The sequence below is a fragment of the Lagopus muta genome, chromosome 8, assembly GCF_023343835.1.
Source record: "Lagopus muta isolate bLagMut1 chromosome 8, bLagMut1 primary, whole genome shotgun sequence".
Lineage (NCBI taxonomy): Eukaryota > Metazoa > Chordata > Aves > Galliformes > Phasianidae > Lagopus > Lagopus muta.
In genome coordinates this window covers 34,454,869-34,477,911 of record NC_064440.1, presented here as the reverse complement: position 1 = coordinate 34,477,911, position 23,043 = coordinate 34,454,869, and the positions used below count along the sequence as shown (strand labels likewise).

Genomic DNA, 23,043 nt, shown 5'->3' with positions numbered 1-23,043 from the left:
AAGTTGCACGAAGACCATTAGGAGAGGACTAATCAGTTTGGCAGCCCTTGGGCTGCAGCTGCCACAAACTGGCGTACAAGCTTCATAGAAATTACAGTGTTTTGGCAGTTCACATTCAGGGCTTTGATGTACTTATTGATACATGCAGCCCTGGGGCACATCAGGCAGAGGAGGACATACCCACATTGGGGATTTTTCAGGAGCATAATAGAAATATTCAGGAGTCAATGTAATTGTTTCAGTTACTCTGCTTTTAAGAGGCACATTGGAGCCACAAATTAGAAAATAATTTTCACGTGTCTTCTAATTGGTAACAGATACAGGATATTTTATCTTTTTAAAATAATTTCCAAATGTGTCCTGAAGAGGGATTGCAAGGAAATGGCTGAAAGAGAGAGGGCACGTACAGGCACAGCGCTTTGGCAGGCAGCAAAGAGGCTTTCATTTTGGCACACTGCTTTTAATTCCTGCACCTTGAAGTGGAATTGCTGTCACTTTTGGCAGACATCTCCTATGCATATTTTCTTTGCTGTTGGGTTTTATCTGGGTTTCCCTTTGTTAAGCACTAACCATATGGCTGGTAAATCATAAAAGCCAAAAGGTTTGCGAGCGATTAATAGAAGTAGGTGTGCAATTAGAAATGCTTCAGCAGTACTTGAGCACTCAAGTATCTTCTGAAAGCTGAGCCCATTTCAAGTCTCTCCTCTTTGGACACCTTGGTGTTGTGTAACCCTTCTGGCAGCCTTGTCCACTGGTGATAGTCTAACTCAGTAGAAGGTGTGTTTGTCTTTTGTTTCGTTTCCCCGCTCCCTTTGGCATCATTGTGACAGGAATGGCATTTCATCCCTTAAAAAAAAATTAAACCATCAAAAACAAACAAAGAAACAAAAAAAGAGCTCTGTGATTTCACCAAATTGCAGAACCACAGGGGGTGGAAGGGACCTCAAGAGATCATTGAGTCCAACCCCCTGCCAAAGCTTGTACCCTACAGTAGGTCACACAGGTGTCCAGATGGGTCATGAGTGCCTCCATAGAAGAAGACTCCACCACATCTCTGGGCATCTTCTTCTAGTGCTCCATCACCCTTACCATAAAGAAGCTCTTCCACATGTGGGTTTGGCACTTTCATTTCTTAGGTGCAAAGGAAACCTCAAGGATTTCTGTGAATGCTAAGGGCTGGTGATCAGCAAGAGTTAAGAGGAGGCCAAGGCAGCTGATGAACTAATGATTAGAGGTAGTGCAGAAGAACGGGCAAAGATGTATTGCAGAGGAAGAAAAAGCTCTGGGATACTTTAGAAATGCCGACGTGGAGAATTTGGGAGGCAATTACAAGAGGAAGCAGAAGGGAGACCTCCAAGTGAGTAGGGAAGATTTGGACAGCTGGCAGGGCCCTGTGGTGTCTGAAGAACATGGGTCAAGGAAAATGCCCTCCAGGATGGTTGGGTGCAGGTTCTTCCCAACCTTTAGCTGCAAACATGCCACCCTTCCATCGCTGACTTGCACTGAAAGAGTGCTTGTTTTTATTTGCTTGCTGTTCCCAATGTGTTTTTCTTCACAGTCTATGTTCAAGTACAATGTTTATTACTTGTATTTTCTCTTTTATGTCTTATATAAATTTGGTGTAGTGTTTTGTGGGGGTTTTTTCCCAAATTCTCCAAAAAGTGTCTTCTTACTGCTTCTGCTGAATTAAGATAATACTAAAACCCCCTCAAAGGGTTTTTGTTTTGTAAATCAAACTATAATGTTGCTTGGGAGTTACTGGCAACAAAGGATCAAAACTGTCAAGAAAATTTTTGAATGTCTCTGAGAAGTACTGTATTTACACTATCCTCTCTCAGTTCCTGACCCTCAGGTAAAGATTGCGTTCACATTCGGCAGCCCAGAATGTGCTTTTACATTTCAGGTCATTGAAGCCACCTTGATATACTAAGCAAGTTGGCATTTAAGATGTCTTTAATGTCTACACAGCAAGTTCATCAGGCCTTTGGGTAGACCTCAGAGGTTCCTTCCCATCTCATTATTTATAAAGCATTGGTGCACTCCTAGTTATGATACTTATCCACTTTACAGCATTATGAGCAGAGGAAAGGCTCCATTTCTCTTCTTTCATCTGTTTATGATGTGATACGTTCCAAAGCAGATCACATCAGCGACTGTTATGGTATCCTTAATGCACTGTGATAGTCGCATCACGGGAGGAGCTGCTGTAAAGCATATCGCTGATGTACGTCCCTGTTATATGCCACATTACTCTGAGTCTGTGGGAACCTTACTTGGCTACCTCGCTCTGTCTCTCAGCTGGCACAGATTATTGAAATTTATGCATTGAAATATTTGTATGTCACTTTCTCTTATTTTTTTTTTAATGCTGTACAGGAGCTTCCTCTCGATGCGAACATAAAAGCAGGAGCCTGGCTTTAGGTGAAAACAGCTACATATATAACCAAGATAACAGTCTGCCTTCATTTTCTCCCTAATCATCCATTGTAGTTGAGTTATCTATTCTGAACTACTGCCATGTTTTGTGTGAAAATTTATTTCACGTGCAGTTTTCACAGTATTCCCTGAAAGAGGGGAGAAAAACAGTCTGTTACGATTTCTTGAGCTCTATTTACAATAATATTGCATTCATATATCCGTAACACAGGAGAAAATTAGTGTTAACAAACTGCAAATTAATGGAATCTTTTAACCCGAGTGATTGTGTATCAGATTGCAAATTGAAATTTGCAGTCTGCATGTAGGTACTGGCACAGTGCAACGTGGTTGTACACTGAAGACATAGAGATGAATATGGTTACACATGAATAATGAAATACGTTAGATGTATGTTTGCTATTCTCTGCATATCTGTAGATATTGGTGTCAAGTAAACAAGCAAATGTACTCTTGCTTTAATATTTTCATTTAGCTGTTCTAAAACAGCTGTTGGCTTTGTTAGGTAATCATTGTAGGTAATATTTTTTTCCCTACATGTTGACATCGACCACTGAAGAAAGGGGAGTGGGCTGTGTGTGATTCATGCAAAGTCCAGAAGCACACAGTGAAAGCTCACCTTCTGTTTGGCAGTCAGCACAGTGAGAGATTTTGATTTAACTTTTGCAAGGATATTGACGTGCCTCTTCATCAGTGTATAGGTAGAAGTAACGAGGCTGTGAATGCAACACTTTCCCAGTGGTCAGTAAACAGCTGGTGAAAGGTGGTGCTCATCCATTGCTGTTTTATTTGGGATGCTCATAAGGTCTCTCCTTGCACATCTTAACAGGAACCCATCCTCGTCTGCTGTTTGCAGTGCTTTTTTGATTGGCTTGCAGATCTTACAGTTGGCCTCGCACTATCTGCATTCTCTACAAACCTTTTCTTAGCATCTGCAGTGTTCCCCACAGCTGTATGTCACATAGCTTTTCCTTAGCTTAACATGGAGTAATCTCAGAGTTGATACCTTTTATCAAATGTACCTTAAAAATTATTATATTGAGTGTCGTGCAATGAGAACAAAAGTTTGCCATAGTTTATGATATTTAGAGTCAGAGCCTACAGTTGCAGGATAATAGAAAGCCTGAAGTCAGTAAACTTAGTCTGGTCATTAATGTTTTACAGTAGTAAATCCTGCAGTGTCTTAACACCTGAAGGGGAAATGCTGCTTGCTCTGTGGCATCACTGAAAAGCTGACCGAGATGTGCAAAAACAGCATCTGTTTTGGAGTTCACTTGAGCAGGCCCAGAGTTAGAAGAAACTCGAGCTCAGAATGCTTCTGTGGCATTCAATTGTTCATCCTCGGCGGATAACTTTAGGGACAAAGATGAGAGCAAACCGTTTCCCAGCCAAGCTGCCTGCCTTGCGAGACCTGGGGACCCCAGGAGCTGTAGGGCAGCAGTGCTGCCAGGCACTCATGGTGGCTGTGCTGCGGCTGTGCCATAGGGCCACTCACATCCGTTGGGGTTGTTTAACTTGTAAAGAAGTAATAAGCTTAATAGGTTGACTTTATTTAATTATTAATGATCCCTTTCTGTCCTTACAGCTCATAAAACACCCTGTAGGTTGGCAAAACACTCATAATATTGATCAGGAGCCAGGGAGATATTTATTTCCTCTTTGCCCCGGTGCACATAAATCTTGGTTCTTTGCCTCCTTCTCTCGGTACGCGGGATTTACAGTGGCCTGCTTCTTGAAAGCTTTCCGTAATTAAGGAATAAATAGCCATCGGTCTTTGTTTGCTGTCTGGAGCCCTCTTGTTTGCCAGGGCCCTACATATCCCTCGTGGGCCCGTGCGCCTTCCCCCTTAGCAACGCAGCCTGGGAGAGAAGGCATGCATGCTAGGAAGCAGTCAACTGCTAAGCACTCCCTTTGCAATAGAGTGGGGTCTTCTCCTGCAGAGAGAGGAAGCCCCTGTGTTTTCTCAGCATATTGTTCCCAACTCCTCTTCCATGCCTCTCCTCCCAGTTCCTGCTTTGCTTGGGACAGGAAGACACTTTGGAAATTCCTTGCTGCTAGCCCTTTCTTCCTGCTTTCTCTTCATCTCCCCTCTTCCCTTTGCAAGTTGCAATTAAAAGCATCATGAACCTTCCCAAACTTTTCAGTTCTTTCCCCCACAAATGTTTCGCTTCCCTTTTACCCATCACAGCGCTGCATCGCCAACTCTTACCAAAGTGATGCTGTTTATCAGACATCTGTGGGATCATTGCAAAGGGTTTTCCTTAAATGGCAAGCCCTGCCACAACCAGCCACCCAGCCCTGACAGCAGGGCTGCACCGGTCATTAGGTGATGTATGCTTCTTGCATGCTGGACCACAAAGCTAATGACATACTCTGGGACGCTCCCAGAGTTTGGGAGCTATGGGAGTTAGATTTACTTCATTTTGTTGGAACAGACACATTAACTTTGTCAGCTGTCCAACAGCAGAGAAAATCTGGCAGTTGTCCTGCTGAGCCGGCCAGGTTATTGCCGCGTTAAATGTTGCACTTCAGTAAGCATGCAGAAATGGCAGCACACGAGCATGGCACCCACACGGCACAGACATTTGGGTGAATGGCAGTAGAGGGAGCATTTAGAGGCCACCTCTGTTGCAGAATAGTTCTTTTTAGTAAGAGAGAAGAAAATATTTAACGCTTCTCATCAAGATGGGTGAGCCAGGCACCGCTCTGGACTGAGCTGCACAGGGCCAAGCTCCTAAATGAGCATCTCTGGTGCAAGCTCACAAGCAAAGAGTGAAGAGTAGTCTGAAAGGAAACTGTGCTCTGAGCAAATCTGCCTTTTATATTCTCTCATGCTACCTAGTTAACCCTCCCCCTCACAGTGCCCAGTATTTATGTTTCAAGATAATAATGATGTGATGTGGCTGGCAGAGTAATTTAAATAATTGGACATTATCTTGAGAAGCAAGCACCTAATGAGATGAAAATAAACTGAGAAGTGAAATTTTCATCTGTTTCTAATAACTCTTACCTATGTACAGTATCACTGCTCTATCAGGGCTTTCATTATTCGTACCAGTGATGGAGACTTGGCAGAGCTCAGTGATGGTTTTAGGCCAGGGCTTAGTGAATTGTATTCCTTTCCTGCAGGATGTTTTGCAGTCTTACCCTGTTGTATTTGGCCCTTGTATAGCCAGAAAGTTTGTAAGCTTTTCTCAGAAGTCTGAGTTTGAATGGACAGCTTCAGAGAGAGAAGGCTCAAACGAAGCCCAATCTGACTTTCATTCTTCTGTCTATAAATTTGTCATCTGTTACTCTGGAGTTCCTCTAATTCACCTGTGCATTTGCATTAAAAAACTGGCAGCTCACACATTCTCTAGCATTAGGTGTCATAGGTGCCATCCGAGCACCTGATGATGGTGCTTCTCCAATGCACTGACTTTAATCTGATCTTGAAAAAGGGATTCTGCTGAATTTTAGTAGCTCAGGAAGTAAGCGGAGTAGTTTTGTTCTGGCTTATGGATGTCACGTGAAGACAGCTAGAACTGAGACTGTATTTTTGAGGGTGTTGTTTAGAGTGAAAGTTACCAGAATTACAAGAAAAGGAGGAAAATGAGAGAAATATTTACTAGCAGGCGTTTAATCGTACATTCCCTTTATTTTTGGAGATTGGTTCAGTATCTGCTGATTAGTTGCTCTTCCTCTCATTTCCTTGTACTCTTATTCAGTTGATTTATTTAAAGGTATGTCAGTGCTGGCTGAAGCGAAACACTGTGCCTCCTCTTCCTTCTTATTGCTGACCGCTCCAATAATTCATTTTTTAGCTCATTAGCTAACAGGGGATGTGAACGGTGGTCCTCCAGGGGACTGGAATGAGGCCAAGTGATCTACTGCTGACAACTCTGCTCTTGGACTGGCCTTCCTATGGGGATATGAAACCTCAACCCAGGCGGGCTGTGGACCCCAGGAGTGAGATTGTGGCATCAGAGTGCATTTATGTTGTGTTGTCAGGTTCTAAGATGGATGCATGCGGTGGAGCTGAAGCTGTTGTCCAAGGAAGTCCCCTAGTCATTTGAAATGAAATGGTTTGTGCCAGAAACGGAGAGGGGAGGTCTGTGGGTGTTGGCTTTCTAGAATATGTTTCAGAGCTGGTCCTTCTAAATTTCTGTTGTATCAGCCCACAAGGTATGGGCAAGCATGCTTCTCCTCCTACCTCCAGCTACCTCCTCCTGTCATTCAGTGTAATTGTCTGTGAGAAAATCCCAACAACTTATCTTTCCTTGTACCCAGTTTGAACAGTTGAATAGAATCTAAATCTCATTCCATAGACAATGTCAGTGACATGCTGCCCCCAAATGTCTGAGACTTTTAAAACATCTCTGTTTTTGTTGGCAGCGTTCACTGTGTTCCCATCACAGCACTGAATCTGGGGGATGCTCTCCCCACCACTTGGTCTGGCTTGCCTTTGCACTGCTCCCATGAAGCACAGGGCAGGTGTGCTGCAACGAATTTGTGAAACAACAGCCTAAAACTCTAAAAGCTCCACCTGAAGTCTCACAGAGTAGTTTATAATGAATAGTTTGTGATGGATAGTGATTAGAGGTGGGAGACTGGTGTCACACAGCTTGAGTTTAAACAGAAGGGACTTCTTTTCCAGCCATGGTCATATGGCAGCTGGAGGCTAAAGTTGCTCAGAGGTGGTCTGTGAAGATGGGGGGGGATTTGTTTGCAGACTCAACAGCACTAAAAAGATTGTGGTAGTTGTGATGCAGGCAGAAAATGAAGTATATTCTGCCTTTTGGGTCTGTGGGCATATGAGAAATAAATCCCCTCAGCCCAGACGTGTGCCACTGGTGTGAAACAGGGCTGACTCAGTCACTTCATTTTTCAGTCTGGCGTGTTTAAATGTGGAGTGGGTGTATTGGTTACACTCAAAACCTCAGTACGTACTTAAAAAACTGACAAGAGCTTTATTAAACGCTGTCTGGGTACTGGTCCTAGAGGTGTTGTGATGCTGCAGGAGTGCACATTTTATTGTGAGTAACTGTAAGTGTGTCACTTCAACCTCCTCGAAGCGCTGCCGCTGTATTTTTACCTTAAAACAGCACAGCTAACAGAGGAGTTAAGGATCACAGTGGTAACAGAAGTCATTTTCTTTCTCCTCTCCATCTTGAGTATCTGAACTGATCCTGTTTATCAGATCCTGCCATCAAAGGTTAATTTGCGGTCCCCTAAATGTTTTCTTTTGTGTGTGTGCCTTTTAGCTTGCAGGAGTCATTCAAAGGTTTAATTTAAGCGCAGTGCTTTTTGTGTTAATTATCTGTTTGCACTTTTTCTCTGAAAAAAACTGTACCTGTCTGTAGGGTGGATTGTCATTGGTGCAGAGAAGAGCATGCTTTGGGAAGCTCTGCATGAGAGCATCCAGAGAGGTCACAGTAAGGTCGCTCCGCATGTACCAGGAAATGATGCAAAACTAATCCAGATTTGCTGTTGGAAGGATCTGTTTACATAAGTATTTAAAAACAGATTAGGGCTAACCTGACACTAGATTACTGGGAGTAGTGTAAACAGTGCTGAAAGGCGTAAACAGAGCTTTTCCTTTTGTGCTCCGGAGGAAAAAATATGTCACCAGTAACAAGTTGCCTTGCTAGATGATGTATATGGTTTTCAGAGGCTGGACAGGTACCTTCAAATGGGGCTTTGTCTAGGGCTAGATCTCTTAGATCATATAATTGTATGTTAATTTTTGAAACGGAGTGGAGACGGTTGTTTGTAGTCCTCCTTATCCTGTAACATAATAGCATCCAGAAAGCTTTTGATAGTTATTTGACGTTTCAGGAGGAAATGGCGGCTTCAAAGTACTGTTCTGATAGTTTGCATTTTGGAAAAACAAATTGAAGAATCGTCCATATGTCTTTTGCATTGGAAACATGACACAGTTTTTGATAGAGGGAGCACCTCTGCAAGCAAGGCTGTGCCTTGCAGGGGTTGTTCTGCTGTGTGAAATGCAAGCCCAGGTGCAGGAGGGGTGGCTGGGAGTTGTCAGTGCCGTGCTGGTCACTTCAGGTTTCAAACACGGACATTTGGTACATTTTCTGTACTGTGTTCTGCTGCACACCTTAACTCCAACGTGGACACCATCTGCCTGATTTATTTTCTTGCTTTCTTTTTGTTGATGGCTATTTGCTAGCATGCTGGTAGGAGCAAAGCCAGGCCGGAGTGACGTATTCTCTTTGGCTTCTCTAGGGAGGAAAAAGAGCGCTGGATACGTGCAAAATACGAGCAGAAGCTCTTCCTTGCCCCGCTGCAGTGCCTGGAACTTTCTCTTGGCCAACACCTCCTGAGGGCTACAGCCGAGGAAGATCTGCGCACGGTCATCCTGCTCCTCGCCCACGGCACGCGGGAGGAGGTGAATGAGACCTGCGGAGACGGCGATGGGCGCACGGCCCTGCACCTGGCCTGCAGGAAGGGAAACGTGGTGTTGGTGCAGCTCCTGATCTGGGTGAGTGCTTGCTCATCGCACGCTCTGTAAGGATGGTAACTTACCCCCCCCCTTTCGTCTGTTGCCATTGGTAGAAAGTAAACAACAGAATGAGGAAGGAGAGATTTCCTTACCACCTATTGGAAATGCCATTTGAAATACCTCGGTGACAAATTTTGTTCCAGCTCTAAGACCCTCCCCGTAGAAACCTTTCTGTGTGTAAGTCACCAGCGTTCTGCTCACGTCCCTCTCTCTCCCCTCCCTTTCACCAACCTCAGCTCAGTTCCAGCCTTCCTGGCCTGAGCTCGCTCCCTCTGCTGTAACTCTCTGTCTGCATCAGAGCTTCAGGTGGCGTCTCTTCTTTCTCCAGTACGGCGTTGACGTGATGGCACGCGATGCCCATGGGAACACCGCGTTGGCCTACGCCAGGCAGGCTTCGAGCCAGGAGTGCATTGACGTTCTCCTCCAGTACGGCTGCCCCGACGAGCGCTTCGTCCTCATGGCCACTCCGAATCTGTCCAGGAAGAACAACAACCGGAACAACAGCAGTGGAAGGATGCCCACCATCATCTGAGGAGCTCACTCGTGTATTCGCTGACCTGAATTACATCCGCGGCCTCATATTCCTCCATTCCCATCACGGCTCTGCTCTGTGAGTCCAATAACTTCCCTTTTCCCTTTACCCTTCGGTGCATCCCTGTCCCATCCAGAACCAGCACATCTGGATAGCACGAGGGGATGAGAAGGAGCGAAAGGGGCTGCAGAGAAAGCAGTTGTTTCAGTGACAGCTCTCGAACGATGGAAACGGGACAGCAGAAGCGTGCGAGAGCGCGTGGGTTCTGTAGGACACGGCGCGTGGCACGGGACCATGGGGACAGTTGTCCCTGGGCACAGGCTCTACAAGTGCAGAAGGCAGGGGTGGAGGGAGGTGAGAGCGGGAGCGAGAGGAGAAGAAAGAAGAAATGGTAACTTTCCATAACTGACAGTTAAGCACATCAGTACATTTCACCTCTACCAAACGGAACGGCTGGATTTCATTCTCTTCTCTGAAGAGCTTGACGGCATAAATCAGAAGCAAGCACAGAGTTTGTCAGGTTTGAAGCTCCTATGATGGTATGTGTCAAATCAGTTGTAGCTAATCTGTCCAGGGAGAATACTGGCTTCATTACACTTGTATAGTTGAGTTCTTCCAGCATTACCGCTGTTTAATAGAACATGATTAGTCATCACGGAGAAAAAAGCATATTAGCTGAGGAGGTAGTTACATGGCACGCTTCGGTGATTGCTTGGATGTGATTGCAATATTCTTAGAAGCATCATATTATCTCAGACATGTTCTTTCGAGCCCTTGGAGCCCTCCTTTCTAAATTCACTGTCATAATTTAGTATCTGTTTAATTTTTCAGTCCAAAGAGAGGAAATGAGTTGCTGAGTGTTATTTGACTGCAGTCTCCTTGGTGTAAAAACAAAATGGAAAAAATAAATAAGAGTAACTATGAAACACAAAAAGGAATAATGAATACTGCTAAGGAAAAGCATTTCAAGTACGTTTAGTAAAATTAATAAATGCATTAAAGGCTAATATTTTTCCAGCCAGCAGAAATACGTTCTGTCATTTTGCCAAGGTAAACGTGTTGAGTTTTTGGTCACTCCTGTGATGCATTGCCTAACTTATACAGATTTTGTATTGTGTCTTTAGATTATATGTATGTAAAATCTATTTGAATAAAAAAATCATAAATATGCATTGATTTTTTTTTTTGTACAGAAAATGACACCTCTGTTAATTTATAAACTGTAATGGATGTGAACTAAATAATGTGCAACTAGTTAGGATCTGTGGATTCCGGATCACTGTATGTTGACAATATCCCCAGCAGTGAACTCTGTTTCCATTGCAAGCCTTTGAGGAACATATCAGAATGAGATTATGGCACGCTTGGCATGAAAAAAGTATGTATATATATATATGAGACCGTTTAGAAAGGAAAAGAGGCTGTTTCTCAGCACTGTAAATATATTTTACTTCAGAAGTCACGACGCTTTCACACGCCAAGACGAAAAGCCATAGTCTGGATGCGTGCAGATCAGATTGGGTTGGTTTCAGGATTGATAGCCTTCACCGAGGCGGGCAGGGCATGGCTGCCCTACCTCTGAACCTGGCTGCTTTCTGGGAGAAAAAGGGCTTGTTGAAAGGAGCCTGGGCAGTTCGTTTGAGTTCCAGGTTTTACTACTTGACTTGATTTTTATTGTTTTATTATTATTATTATTGTTTGTATTACCAGACAGATCCTGGCTTGTGCCATTTGCTTCAAAACCAGGTTTCTGGCACAGGGAAGCAGGCTGTACGATTTTTTGGCAGACCGAAAAGTAGTTTTTAAGTGGCATAGGGCAATGTGGAGATGGGGGAAGGGTGTATCACGGAGAAAGTTGAAAACTCAACTGAATTAGATGGCAAAGGAGCAATTATGTGAAGTCAGTGAGGTGCACACAGCATAGTAATTTGGAAATCTACCTGCTCCTTATGTATTTCCCAAGCCTTCAGTGTTGTTTTCCCTTGGGGCTCTGTATTTTGCTTGACATGCGAATGGGAGGACGATAGCAATTGCTAAACAAAATATAGGTCGACGCAAAATGAGAAGGAGAAAAATTATTCTGAGTATCTTAAGGAAGAGAGAGAAAATTACAGGTTGGGTATCAAATCATAAAGCTTGAGAATACTGACTGGCTTTCCCTGTTCTGTGCTGTTGTCGTTCCGTACTTTGATACTGTACTGACCTCTGACCATAGACGGGGTCTTTCTCCATCCAGCTTAGACTGGCTGCATCAGATTAATGCTACATCTGATTCTGTGCACGCTAGGATTTTTTTATTTTTTATTTTTTTTTAACTTTTGAGGGATAATTGCTATTTCTCCAATCGTTCCCATGCAGCTCTGATAGTGATGGGTGGTCCCTCGGTGACAGGACGGCCCGCTGAAGGTTCAGCTGAGTGGGATGCTGCAAGCCCCCGTGTCTTGGTGCTCACAAGCTTTCCACCCGTTCCAGGGGGCATAGTGTGAACTGGGGAAGTGCAGCACATGTTCCCAGAGATGCAGGCTGCCTGCTGTTCCCCTGGGAACAGCCAGCGTGTTTCTCTTGGAAAATCAAGTCCAATGTTTCAAATACGTTGTAGGCAAATTTTGCCACGGTTAAGTTCTCAATGCTTCTTCCGTTTCAGAGCTTATTTTTTGTCCTGATTGAAAATATTTTCTGTACATAGGTGAAGTGTTCTCTTTAGGCCACCTTTCTGAGTGTGAGATGTGAGAAACAAGGACAGCAGCCAGGCTGTCGTGCAGGCTTCGGGTAGAAGAATTGTACGCTCCTTTCATTAGAAGAATTCTGCAGGTGAACCTTGGAAAACAGAATTTTTTGGGGGAAGGAACTTCCGCTGTATTATAGGAAAAATGATGTATCAAGCCTAGCCAACTAATAACCTCATACTTTCACTAATCCGTGACACAGTTGCTTTTAACTTAAACATAGCTTTTCCTTGGACGTATCAGCATTGGCAGTGATGATGTCAAAGCAGTGCTCTCATGGGCCGTGCTTGGCTTCCCCAGGGAAAAACTCCATCAGCCAAGCCCTGCTGTCCTTGGCTTCGTGCCGTGAGGTTTTGGGACTCCGTGCTCTTTCCAGGCGGATGCGTTTGCGCTTTGCAGAGGGTGTTCTTGAAGCCATCCAGGTGCAGAGACAGGCAGGCTTTGAGAACCTGCAGCAGTTGTTCTGTCTTCTAACCTGTCCATTTTCAGGTCTTCGTTTTGCCTTCAGCCCCCCTCTTGTTGCTTTTACGGAACCCACTTGTCGGACTGCTTACGCCCCTTCGAGCACATGAGGAGCAAGTTGAAAACGAATTGAAATGCAGTCAGTAAGAAATCCCAGCAGAAATGCACTGACTAAATCCGTTAGCGTTATCTGAGGGAGTGGAGATTGTGGCCGTGTTTCTCACCGTTGAACCCTCTTTGTGATCCCAGATCCTTTTAAATCCCACTTCCTCTGCACTTTATCCACCGTGACTAAAACACTAGATGGAAGTGTTTGCTGTTAACGTCAGCACTTTTCTTCTATTTGCATCGGGCTAATTGCTGTTGAAGAGCAGAGGTGAGCCAAATGCATTGAATCTGGCAACTGAACCTTCACCTGCCAGGAGTTCAGGAGGGTTTTACTTATTCCTCACTATTTTCTTGGGAAAATGTAGTCTTGCCAGTTCAGAGATTTGGCCAAGGGTTCCCATTGCCAGATTTCTGGTTTCATTGCTAAAAGGGAGCAGAAGGAAAGCTGTTTCTGGAGAATCTTGGTATACCCCAAGCTGAGGAGACCAAAAGAGCTAGTTGAAAGGAGGAGAGGGTTTGTAAGCATTTCTACTTGGGTGTAGTGTATAATAACCGTGTAAACATGAATACTGTTTACTCTGCTGTCTTTCCCCATTTCCTTAAATTATGTGTGTTAGTGCACGGAGCTTTAGCTGCACTTGGAGATTTCCCCTGGCAAGAAGAAGCTGTGTAATGTAAAGAAGGGAATAGAGGTGTGAGTGCAGATACATTCTTAGCAATGATCTCCAGCACTGTAATGTAGTATAATTAGATGATACGGTTTTCAGATAGCTTCATCTTTTATATTTGTATGGAGATCGGGAAAAATGAAGTAATTTGTAGTTTCTAGTGTAAAGTAGTAATAGTGGAGACAAGCACAGATTTCACAGAGGGTTCCTTAGGGCCCTTCACAAATGTCTCGGGGAGCCGTGTTTGCACCTTAACAGGGAACGGGTGTTGGTTGTACTTGGAGGTACCCAAGGGGAAGAAGGAGAGTGCTGGGGACCAAACGTGGGGCACTTGGTCTGGATGCGTGAGGACTTGCCCGTTCACATTTCATCATCAGGACTCTTTGTTTTACCCTTCCTACAGCTGTTAGCACACGGGAGATCTCTGTCTGTTAGTCTCAGATCCTCTGTTGAACATCTTCCATTTCAGCCCATTCGTGGGTAAGATTTCTTGTAGGACGTTTTTGGCTATTCTTGTGTTTGCTGCATTGCAAACCCAATGCCACAGATTAAAAGGTTCTGCAAAGAATTTTGACTTCTAAGTTACCAAAACCAACAGTGGTTTAAATGGTTTTATTAGAAGGACATCTCCTGTTTGAACAAGTATGGAATAAAGCAAACAATCCAAAGCTGTAGGTAGGTAAATCTGTTCTAGTTTTTGTTTGCTTTTTTTATCATGGGCCAGTTTTTAAAGTGAATATTTGGTGATTTCATCTCATAGCAGTTCCTTTGAGTTGGCTGAATATGTCCTGCATTTTAAACAGGGGGTAGGAGAGTTTTGGCTGAGATTCTCAGAGCTGTCAGTAGGTCTCATTCTGAGGGAGGGGTTGCATGATCTCTGAAAACAAGATGGCTTTTTTCAGTGCCACCCTCAGCCCCAAACCACTACTCATGCTTTTGGTGATCTTGGCCCCTGTGTTTCATTTTGGGCTCAATAAACTCCCACAGTTTGCTCTTGTTCCCTGAGTGCTTGGGGGACATTTCTTGGGGGCAGACAGAGGAAAAATCTTTCCATCTCCATGCTTTTCACCTCTCTCAATCCCTGCAGCGTATTCAGGCAGTAGCGGTCAGTCCTGCTGACGTGCAGTGCTTCAGCTTTCTCTTGGCCATGAACTTTGGGGCGTGTATTTGCTTCCAGTCCTAAGAGTTGCCTATTTTGCGATGCTTTGGAGCTAGTAATGTTTACCTGTGTGTTATGTACAAAGCGTGAAGGGGGGTGGGGGGCTTATCAAGGTCTAATGGCATGCCTTTGGGATGACCGTGTTGCTTGCTGGCAGTTGAATGCACCATCCGCTCTTTTGTGTGTGCCACGTTCTGCAGAACTGATCAGTGTGTTTTGCTTCTGAGAACTCATCCTTCTGTCCTTCCCACCTCCCTCTGCCTGTTGTTAGGGTAGCTAAATAGTGTGAGGGCAACTGAGTGGGAATCTCAGAGCAGCCCCGGTGCCTCGTAGGAAGCTGGAAGCGCTTCCATGGTCTCTGATTGCCAGATGGAGGGAGTGATGCTGTGCTGAAGGCAAGCCCCAAGCCCGGGCAGTACTGAGGAAGGCTCTGGGTGCAGTTTGTCAGGTAGTTCCCACATCTAGAAGCTCAGTGATGGAGCTGAGTTGGTCATCAAGTGCAGTGAAGTCCTAAGGTAAAGCAGTGTATTGCATGGATGTCACTAACCAGATTAACTAAAAGTGCTTTGCATTTGTGTGTGTGTGTATGTATACACATATGTGCTCAACGTACCTCTATCAGCCATCCTCTAAGTGTCCACGCACACATTTACACATCAGTCACAGCCTGAAGCTGGAGCCAGTTTTTCAGTTTGGTGTTTATAAATGGGCACGTTTCCCAATTTGGCTCAGGCCAGCCATTTCCAGGAGTGCAGGAGGGCTGCATGGTGCCACAGGGGGCAGGGAGATGCAGGAGTTGGTTCTGGAAAGCTCGGGGTTTACAAAGATACCTGGCTCAGAGCAAAAATTGAGCTCATTCAGATGGCAACAACTCGAATTCTGAAAGTGGGACTGAACTGGCCGCTTTGCCTGGGATGGGAACTGCAGCCCAGCAGCCTGTGGGCACGGGGAGGAGACATGGATGGGGCTAAGGACATAAGACTTACTTCCCAGAGGCCCTATCTTTTTTATAGGTTTGCTCAAATTTGTGGCTGAATTTAAGCATGGGCTCAGTGACTGCCCTCCTGCAGCAGATCCAATGGTGTTTTGGGTCCTTCCTGCACCCACAGCATTACAGGGGAAGGAGACATGGTTGGTGAGGAGCAGGGCACTTCCTCATCCTTACCCAGGTGTCTGTGGCCATGGTGCTTTGAGGGAGCCATAACCATCAGCTGACATGTGCTAAGCCCTCATGTGTACCGACAGCGCAGGGAAGCCTGTGTGCTCACAGCATCTCTACTCTTGCTTTCAGTTATGCTCATAGTGGTGAGCAGCTTGGGCCGGGGTTCAGCACATCCTTACGGGTGCTACCAAATCCAGGGCTGATTGGGAGAGGCAGAACTGGGCTCAGACGCACAAAGGTCACGGTTGGGTGTCAGCCATCACCACCAGGACGTGTGCCCCATTTCTCCCCTTACACCCACGACTGATGCAAAGGCCGGACTCGGTGTTTAGGGGTGCTCAGCCCAGTGTCGTTGCGTCCTTTTTGCTTTGTGATGCTTGTGTTTCTGGTTAGGACAGGGAGGAAGGGCACCCAGGTGAGTAGGGTCACCTGAGAACTGCGTTTGGGGTAGAGGCAGAGATACCTAGCACATGGCAGGCTTTAGAGCAAGGTTTGTTTGGGTTGGGTTGGTTTTTTTTTTCTGTTTCTGTAAATAGTAATGTATAAATGATGACGAGACAGTGTGGAAATTATTAAAAAATACGTCTTTTGTTGTTGTTTTTATATTACCTCATTCAGCAAGTTTGTTTTACAATGACTCGATGCTTTATTTATATTGTTTGTACTGTAATTAAAACGATTGATAAACATTTCACTTTGCTTGTTGTTTCATATGATTTTGTTTTGATTACGTATGCCGGTTTGTATTATGTTTCCCTTTCCTCTCTCTTTGCATTGAGGTTTTTTGTGTCAGCTGTACAGTATTCCGAATTAAACAACAACAAAAAAAGCAATTAAAAACAAACAAGTTGTAAAGTACCACAGAGGGAGACTGCTATACTGTATGGTCTCTTTCTAATAAAGACAAGAAAACTTGTTCGTCACAGCTCTGTTCTTTGCAGTGTTATTGAGGGACACCTGCCCCAGCCCTGCTCCACCAGTATTAATGATGAGATACTGTCACTCCTCGCCAGCAATAAAGATGAAGTATGATCCGAGACCTGGGATGTCAGAAGAGCTGGGAATGGTGCAAATTGATAAATTAAAAAGCAATAAGTCACCGGACTGTAATGGTGTATATCTAAGAGTTCTGAAAGCGCTTATGAACTAAGTGACAGATCTCCCAGCAAAAATACGTGGGCTTTCATTAAAAACAGCCCTTCTCCCCGAGGAGGGGAGAGCAGTAAACGTTGCACCTCGGCTTTAAGAGTCTCTGGAGGAGATCCAAGGAATTAGGCCAGTAACGGTTACATCTGTATCTGCTAAATTGGTTGAAATGATCATTTAAAATAAGAATAATAAAGCATCTTTAAGGTCATGGTATGGTATGGTCTAATCACTTCTTTGAAGGAAAATCACGGCTCTCCATTACGATTCCGTGAGCGCCGAGCCAAGGGCAACCGGTTGACTTTTATTTACATTTGCAAAGATCTCTGCCCGTGCACCATGAGAGGAGATGCAGGGAATCTCAGCAGGCCCGAAGGGTGCTCTATAACAGCCCTTGTGCAAGAAGGCTGTGACCAGAGCTGCTCTGGGACGGAGGGAATAGCGAGTAACATCCAGTCTTTTCTTCTTCAGCCCATTAATGGGATAAAAGAGGTGGCTTCACATGCAGTGGGGATGAAGAAAAATGGAGGAGCTGAAGATCCGTGAGGATGCCGTGAAGAAGTTGGGGATGTTCAGGAATGAGGTTGGAGGAGCGGGGAAATTCCTTCTAGATGAGATGTAAAGAGGGGGATGTGGCAGCTATGGAATAAACCGTGGAGAGGAGCAGATGGGGAACATTCCAGGTTGGATATTAGGGGATATCTCAGCAGGAGCAGTGCTGCAGTGGCACAGCTGCCCATGGAGTGGTGGAATCACCGTTCCTGGAGGTGTTTGGTAACAGTGAGGGATGTAGGCATGGTTGGGGTTGGGCAAGGTGAATGGTTTTGTGATTCTATGACCTTCTCCTAATCCAATGACCAACACGGGGGGTCTGACTGGGGTTTGGTGAGGTTTCCTCTTTCCTGCTTTTTAATTCTCAGTGCTCCTAGGAGGCCACACCAGCAGTGGTGGGATGAAAAACAGCAGGACGGCTTGTGGTTTGGGTTTTTTTTTCCCTTCTCTGTGTATTTTGGGTCTACATCACTGTTCTGTCATGCAGCAACTGTCCTGCTTTGTTCTTGTGAGGTTTTCCACCATGTTTAACCCCATCATGTGTCAAACCATCACCCAAGCAGGAGGTGGGTGCTTTTTGCATTCTACCTTTCAATGAAAGGACTTGGAATTTTGGATTCCTCAGTGTGCAAAGCTGTGGAGCCACTTCTCTCAGCCATCACCAGTCCTCCCCTTGTAAGGGGTGCAGTGTTTCATTTGGTGATGGGCATGGCTGCCTGTTCCTGCTAACCACCTCCTGGGACACGGCTGCCCGCAGGAGATGCAGGCACTGGAGGGGGGGGGGGGGGGGGGGAGGGGATGCTGAGCAGCATTACAGCTCTTTCATTTCATTTCTCACCTACCCCAAACCCACCCTCACGCACCCCTGGAACATTCTCAGCTGGTGGCATTCACAGATGCCTGAGAAGAAAAGGAAATATTCTACTAGAAGGCAACAGAGGTCGGAAAGAGATTTTGAAGGTAAACTATTGCCTCCATTAATAGGAGCAGGGGGACCCCCCCTTTTTTTTTCTTTTTTTCTTTTTCTTTTTTTTTCTCTCTCTTTTTTTTTTTCAAAGAACAAAGCAGTAATTACTGTGGGGACCAGACTGCCATAAGGCCTTGCTGTGTGTTTCCACCCATGCCTACAAAGGCTTTGCTTTGATGGATCCTGGGAGCAGTCACTCAAGAAACCTGTTCCGGAGCCCAAAGACTCCTACATCGGAGGTACTGCATGCTGTTAGCTCTCATTTAAAACCATCCCCTTGTCTGTTGTGCTGTTTCTTACTCATTTTTGGCCACGCACCACCCACCGCCTCACCGCATCAATATCCACTGTTTGGCCTCCATCAAGCAGTGGTGGCCAGCAGGTGCCATTTGTTTCTGCATGGAGGAATTCGGTGACACACCTTCGCTTCCCGTGCATTTCCATGTCAGGTGCCATTCTGTCAGCCTCTGCTGCTATCAGTCACACAGCAACAAAACATCGTGGGATGCAGTGGGAAGGTTCAGCCTCTACTGCTGTACGACCAGCATCCACCTCTGACGCTGTGGGCTGACACCATAGAACGGGAGGCATTACTTCCAGAGCAGCCCTTGTAGTCACATAAAATCAGGTAGAGGAGCCTCAAATCAATCAGAGATCCTCACCATGAGGTACTTTCCTCCAGATGTTGCCCCCCACCAGCTCAGGCTGCCCGGGGCCCTATCCATGGCCTAGGGCACCTCCAGGGTAACCCACAGCTCTCTGGGCAGCAGTGCTGGGGCCTCACAACCCTCTGAGTGAAGAATTTCCCCCAGAAGGTGGCTTTGCAGTGCACAGCTTGCACGATTTACCAGCAAGGGATTGCATGGCGTCCGAGGGAAATGCAATTACTGCTGGGGAAACCTCCAGACGTGCCGTAGGAAAACCACAAACCACTTTGTATCAGCAATAGGACTGGAAAACCCACCAGGCAGTAATTTATCTCGCCTAATGTCCAGTAAAGCCCTTAATTGGCCAATAAATGTGGCCGCAATAACTGCACTTGACATGCAACGCTGCTGCCAGCAATTAGCACGTATTTATTTGCATACTGCCCTGACCAATCTGCGCTCCTCCATTTCCAGATCTGTTTGTTTTTAAGCCAGAGAAGCTCCTTGTGTTGGCCAAAGAGAGGATGAGGAGAGCCAAAGGGATCGGAGGAGCAGGCCCACTGCCCACATCCCTCAGTGCCACGTCCCCGTGGTTCCTGAACACCCCCATGGATGGTGATCCATCACCACTCCCTGGGCAGCTGTGCCACTACATCACGGCTCTTTCTGAGAAGAAATTCTTCCTAATATCCAACCTGAGCCTTCCTTTGCACCAGCACAGGTAGCTGCATCCCCATGGGGACACAGAGGCTGTCAGCTGCCCCATCTGAGTGAGCTCCTCTGGGCGCTGTGAGAGCAGATTTTGGTGCAGCCCTTCCTCTGCACCTCACCTATTGCTCCGCACATCCACCTGGTAACGGGCAGGCTGATGGACTGCCGATTTCCCTGTAACTGAGCTTAATTAGCAAGCTAATCAGGTCTGGAGATGGTTCCAATTTATTTATTGGCTGCCGTGCCGAGGTTCATGCCAGGTGAACAAATATGATGGGATTTTCCCCATCTCCAGCACCCGGAGCATCCCCTTCTCAGCTCCCTCCGGCCGCTCGGAGGCATTACAAAGGGGGGGTATTTATTTTGCCAAAGTGTGGGGTGAGATGAAAGGGAAGAAATGGCAAAGCAGCCGGAGAAGGCTCTGAGCGTGGCCAAACCCACTCTCGGCTGCAGCATCCCTCCCTGCAGCCCCACAGGGGTGTGCAGCCCCAGGACTGAGCATCCCTCCCACTGGGTGTGAGAGCTGAGCTACGCAGGGAGAAGGGGAATACGGGGCATGAGGGCCTGGAAGACCTCAAATAAGGCAGCACTATGGGAGAGGGGCTTTTCTGCACCGTCCCTCGGAGACCGCTCACCGAATGGAGACAGTTATTAGAGGGAGTAATTGGGATCAGCTCGCTTTACAAATGTTACTTTGCAGAATGAGGCAGGAAGACAGATCGATCTCAACTATTATTCATTAAGGAAAGTCCTTTATAAATCCCAAATTAACAATTTCTCTTAGAGAGCCTTCCTATTACCCTTCTTTCGCAGGAACTTATTGCCGCTTTGGAAATGTTGAAATATGAAAATAATTGGGGAGGGGGAGAAAGAGCAGTTGTGGGCTTCAGAGCTCATTCATCGGTGGGAAAAATAAAGAATATAGCCGTGTGCTTTAAAATCAGCCCTTATTCGGGGTGGTAACATCCTGATAGATGGCATCAGACCACAGCCGCAGCATCGCTCAGAAGAGCCCAAGCCCCGAGTTCTCCTTTCGCTCTGTTAATTGATGGGATGGGAGCATCACAAACTCTCCATCCCCCTGTCCTTTAGGAACGCAGCCCCTTGGTGCAGCTCCTGAGCCCGAACGGGGCTGCTCAGAGCCGGAGGAAAGTTCTGCGAGCGGCTTTGCAGAGCCGGAGGGAGGGCGCGATGGGATCGGGTCAGTGTAATCCTGTTTTATCCATTGTAATTCAGGCAGGCAAGGAGACCTCAAACTATAGGGGAAGGGGCTTTGAGAACCTCAGCGGCCCTGCCACAAAGCCGGAGGCTGAGGCCGGGACAAAAGCTGGAGAGAGGATGAAGTGGCTCGAAATAAATAGATTAAGGCTCTCTATGGGCCGGGCGTAGCAGGAGGGAGAAAAGAGCAAGCGAGGGGCGGCCGGGGGGCAGGAGGGGACATGGGGGCTCGGCTGCAGGACCCCAACCTCTAGGAGGGAATTTGTCCTGGGCCCGGTGGGATTTCCCCATCTCTGCGCTGCTGCATCCCGTGCACAAACAGTTCTGAGTGTTTTGGAGCAGCAATCGGGCTTCGCGAGGCAATTTATAATTCATACAGGTTGTCTTCCTGCATACGGTGTTGCTTTGGCACGTTGGGGTGCCGGCTGCTTTACGAGGGAGATGGAGTGCTTTGCATCCACTGCTGCTTGCCGGCCCGAAAGGGTTGTGGGTGTGGATGGGACTGAGCCCCATTCATGGCAGCTGACCCCACAGGGGGATCCCCCATAGGGCACATTGCGTACCTCCTGGGGATGGAGGGGGGGTTGCTCAGCTCTGATGCCCTCAGCAGCTTCTGCAGCCCCATGTGGGCACCCGGGGGGCTCCTGCAGGCTGGATAGGCCCCCCCCCCCCCCCCCCCATCCTGCACACCGAGGCGGCAGGCAGAAGGCGCAGAGCCCCAACTGAAACAGCAACACCAATTAGGTCCATGCAAAGAAACACAAGAGGGGAGGCAGCCGGGCACCCCAAAAGAGTTGAGGACCCCCTCCTGGTTTGGGGAAGGAGAGGAGGGGATAGCAGCAAAAAGCAGTGACGGCTTCGTTAAGGGAGAACAGCAGAGAGGGCATCCTCCTGCTGATGGATGCAGCATAAATACGATATAAAATCTATAATATGGCACGTATAGGGGGGGTCCTACAGCCCTGCTCTCGGGGCAGCAGCTCTCCTTCCCTCTGTATCGGGGCCGTGGGGCAGCGCTCCCCGCACGGCACAATTATTTGATCTGCAGATGCGAGAGGAATTTATTGGAACAACAAATAGAGTGATGTCAAAGCCCAACCTTGGATTAAAGCCGGCAGCCAAAGGGGAAGTGTATTAATTTCAAACAGCATCAGAGGCCAGCGCCTATTAGGACGAGCTATTCTTCAGACCCCCCCATCAGAATTAATCATTGGGAGTTAATTTGAAGCTCAGACAAGTTGCTGTTAATTTAGTGCGGGGAGGACGGGATGGAATAAAAAGCCGAGGTGCTGGCCGGGCCTCCTGGGTCTCATTAATCAGCGAGCTGAGACGGCCTGGCTTGATTACAATTTGCAAAAAAATTCATTAGAGCCCGGGCGATTGACAATTTTTCTCTCTGCCCGCGCTCTGACTCATTAGGCAGCCAAATGAAACCGCGATGATGGCGATGATGACAGCCATCAGCCCCGCGTTGTTTATCTCCTACCTCCCCCGGCCCGGCCCGGGGCTGCCCCTCCGCCCCCAGCCCCGCTCCCATGCGAAGGGACCCCCCCCCCCCCCTCAATCCCCTCACCGCTGCCCAAAGTGCCCCCACACCCCCGGGGGGGGGGGCCCGCGATTCCCTTCCGTCCATTCTCGGTAACAACGACCGTACGGAATGAATTGAAAGGAAGAGAGCAGGGGACCCACGAGGGGATCTCACGCGTGTCCCGACCCCGCACGGGAACGATCCCAAAATGAAGGGAAAGAAGCGAAGTGCTGCGGCCGTCCCGTTAAAAAAAGGGAAAAAATAGGAAAACAAAACAAAACACAACACAACAAAATAAAATGAAGTGCGCGACGCCGCCGCAGAACCCCGTTTCTCTCCCGTGCTCCCTCCTCACCGAGCTGCTTTATTAATTTTTCCTCATTTTTTCCCCTTTTTCTCACTTTTTTTTTTTCCCAGCAAATCCTCTCTCTTTTCCATCCCCCCAAAAAAGGCGAAATAGGGATAAAAGCTCATCCCCCCCCCTCACCCGATTCCCCCCCACCTCCGAGGTCGCAACGA

At 46.8% G+C, this 23,043-nt stretch overlaps 1 protein-coding gene across 9 annotated transcripts in view; it reads left to right on the top strand.

Moving 5' to 3' along the window:
- The window catches only part of AGAP1 (ArfGAP with GTPase domain, ankyrin repeat and PH domain 1), a 286,404-nt gene extending 269,726 nt beyond the window's left edge, over positions 1-16,678 (top strand). For all 9 annotated transcript variants that reach the window (XM_048954190.1, XM_048954191.1, XM_048954192.1 and 6 more), the window contains 2 exons: positions 8,662-8,917; positions 9,267-16,678. In XM_048954190.1, the coding sequence (XP_048810147.1) occupies positions 8,662-8,917; positions 9,267-9,470 (460 nt within the window). In that variant the 3' untranslated portion in view covers positions 9,471-16,678. The remainder of the gene's footprint in view (positions 1-8,661; positions 8,918-9,266) is intronic.
- The last annotated feature ends 6,365 nt before the right edge of the window (positions 16,679-23,043 follow it).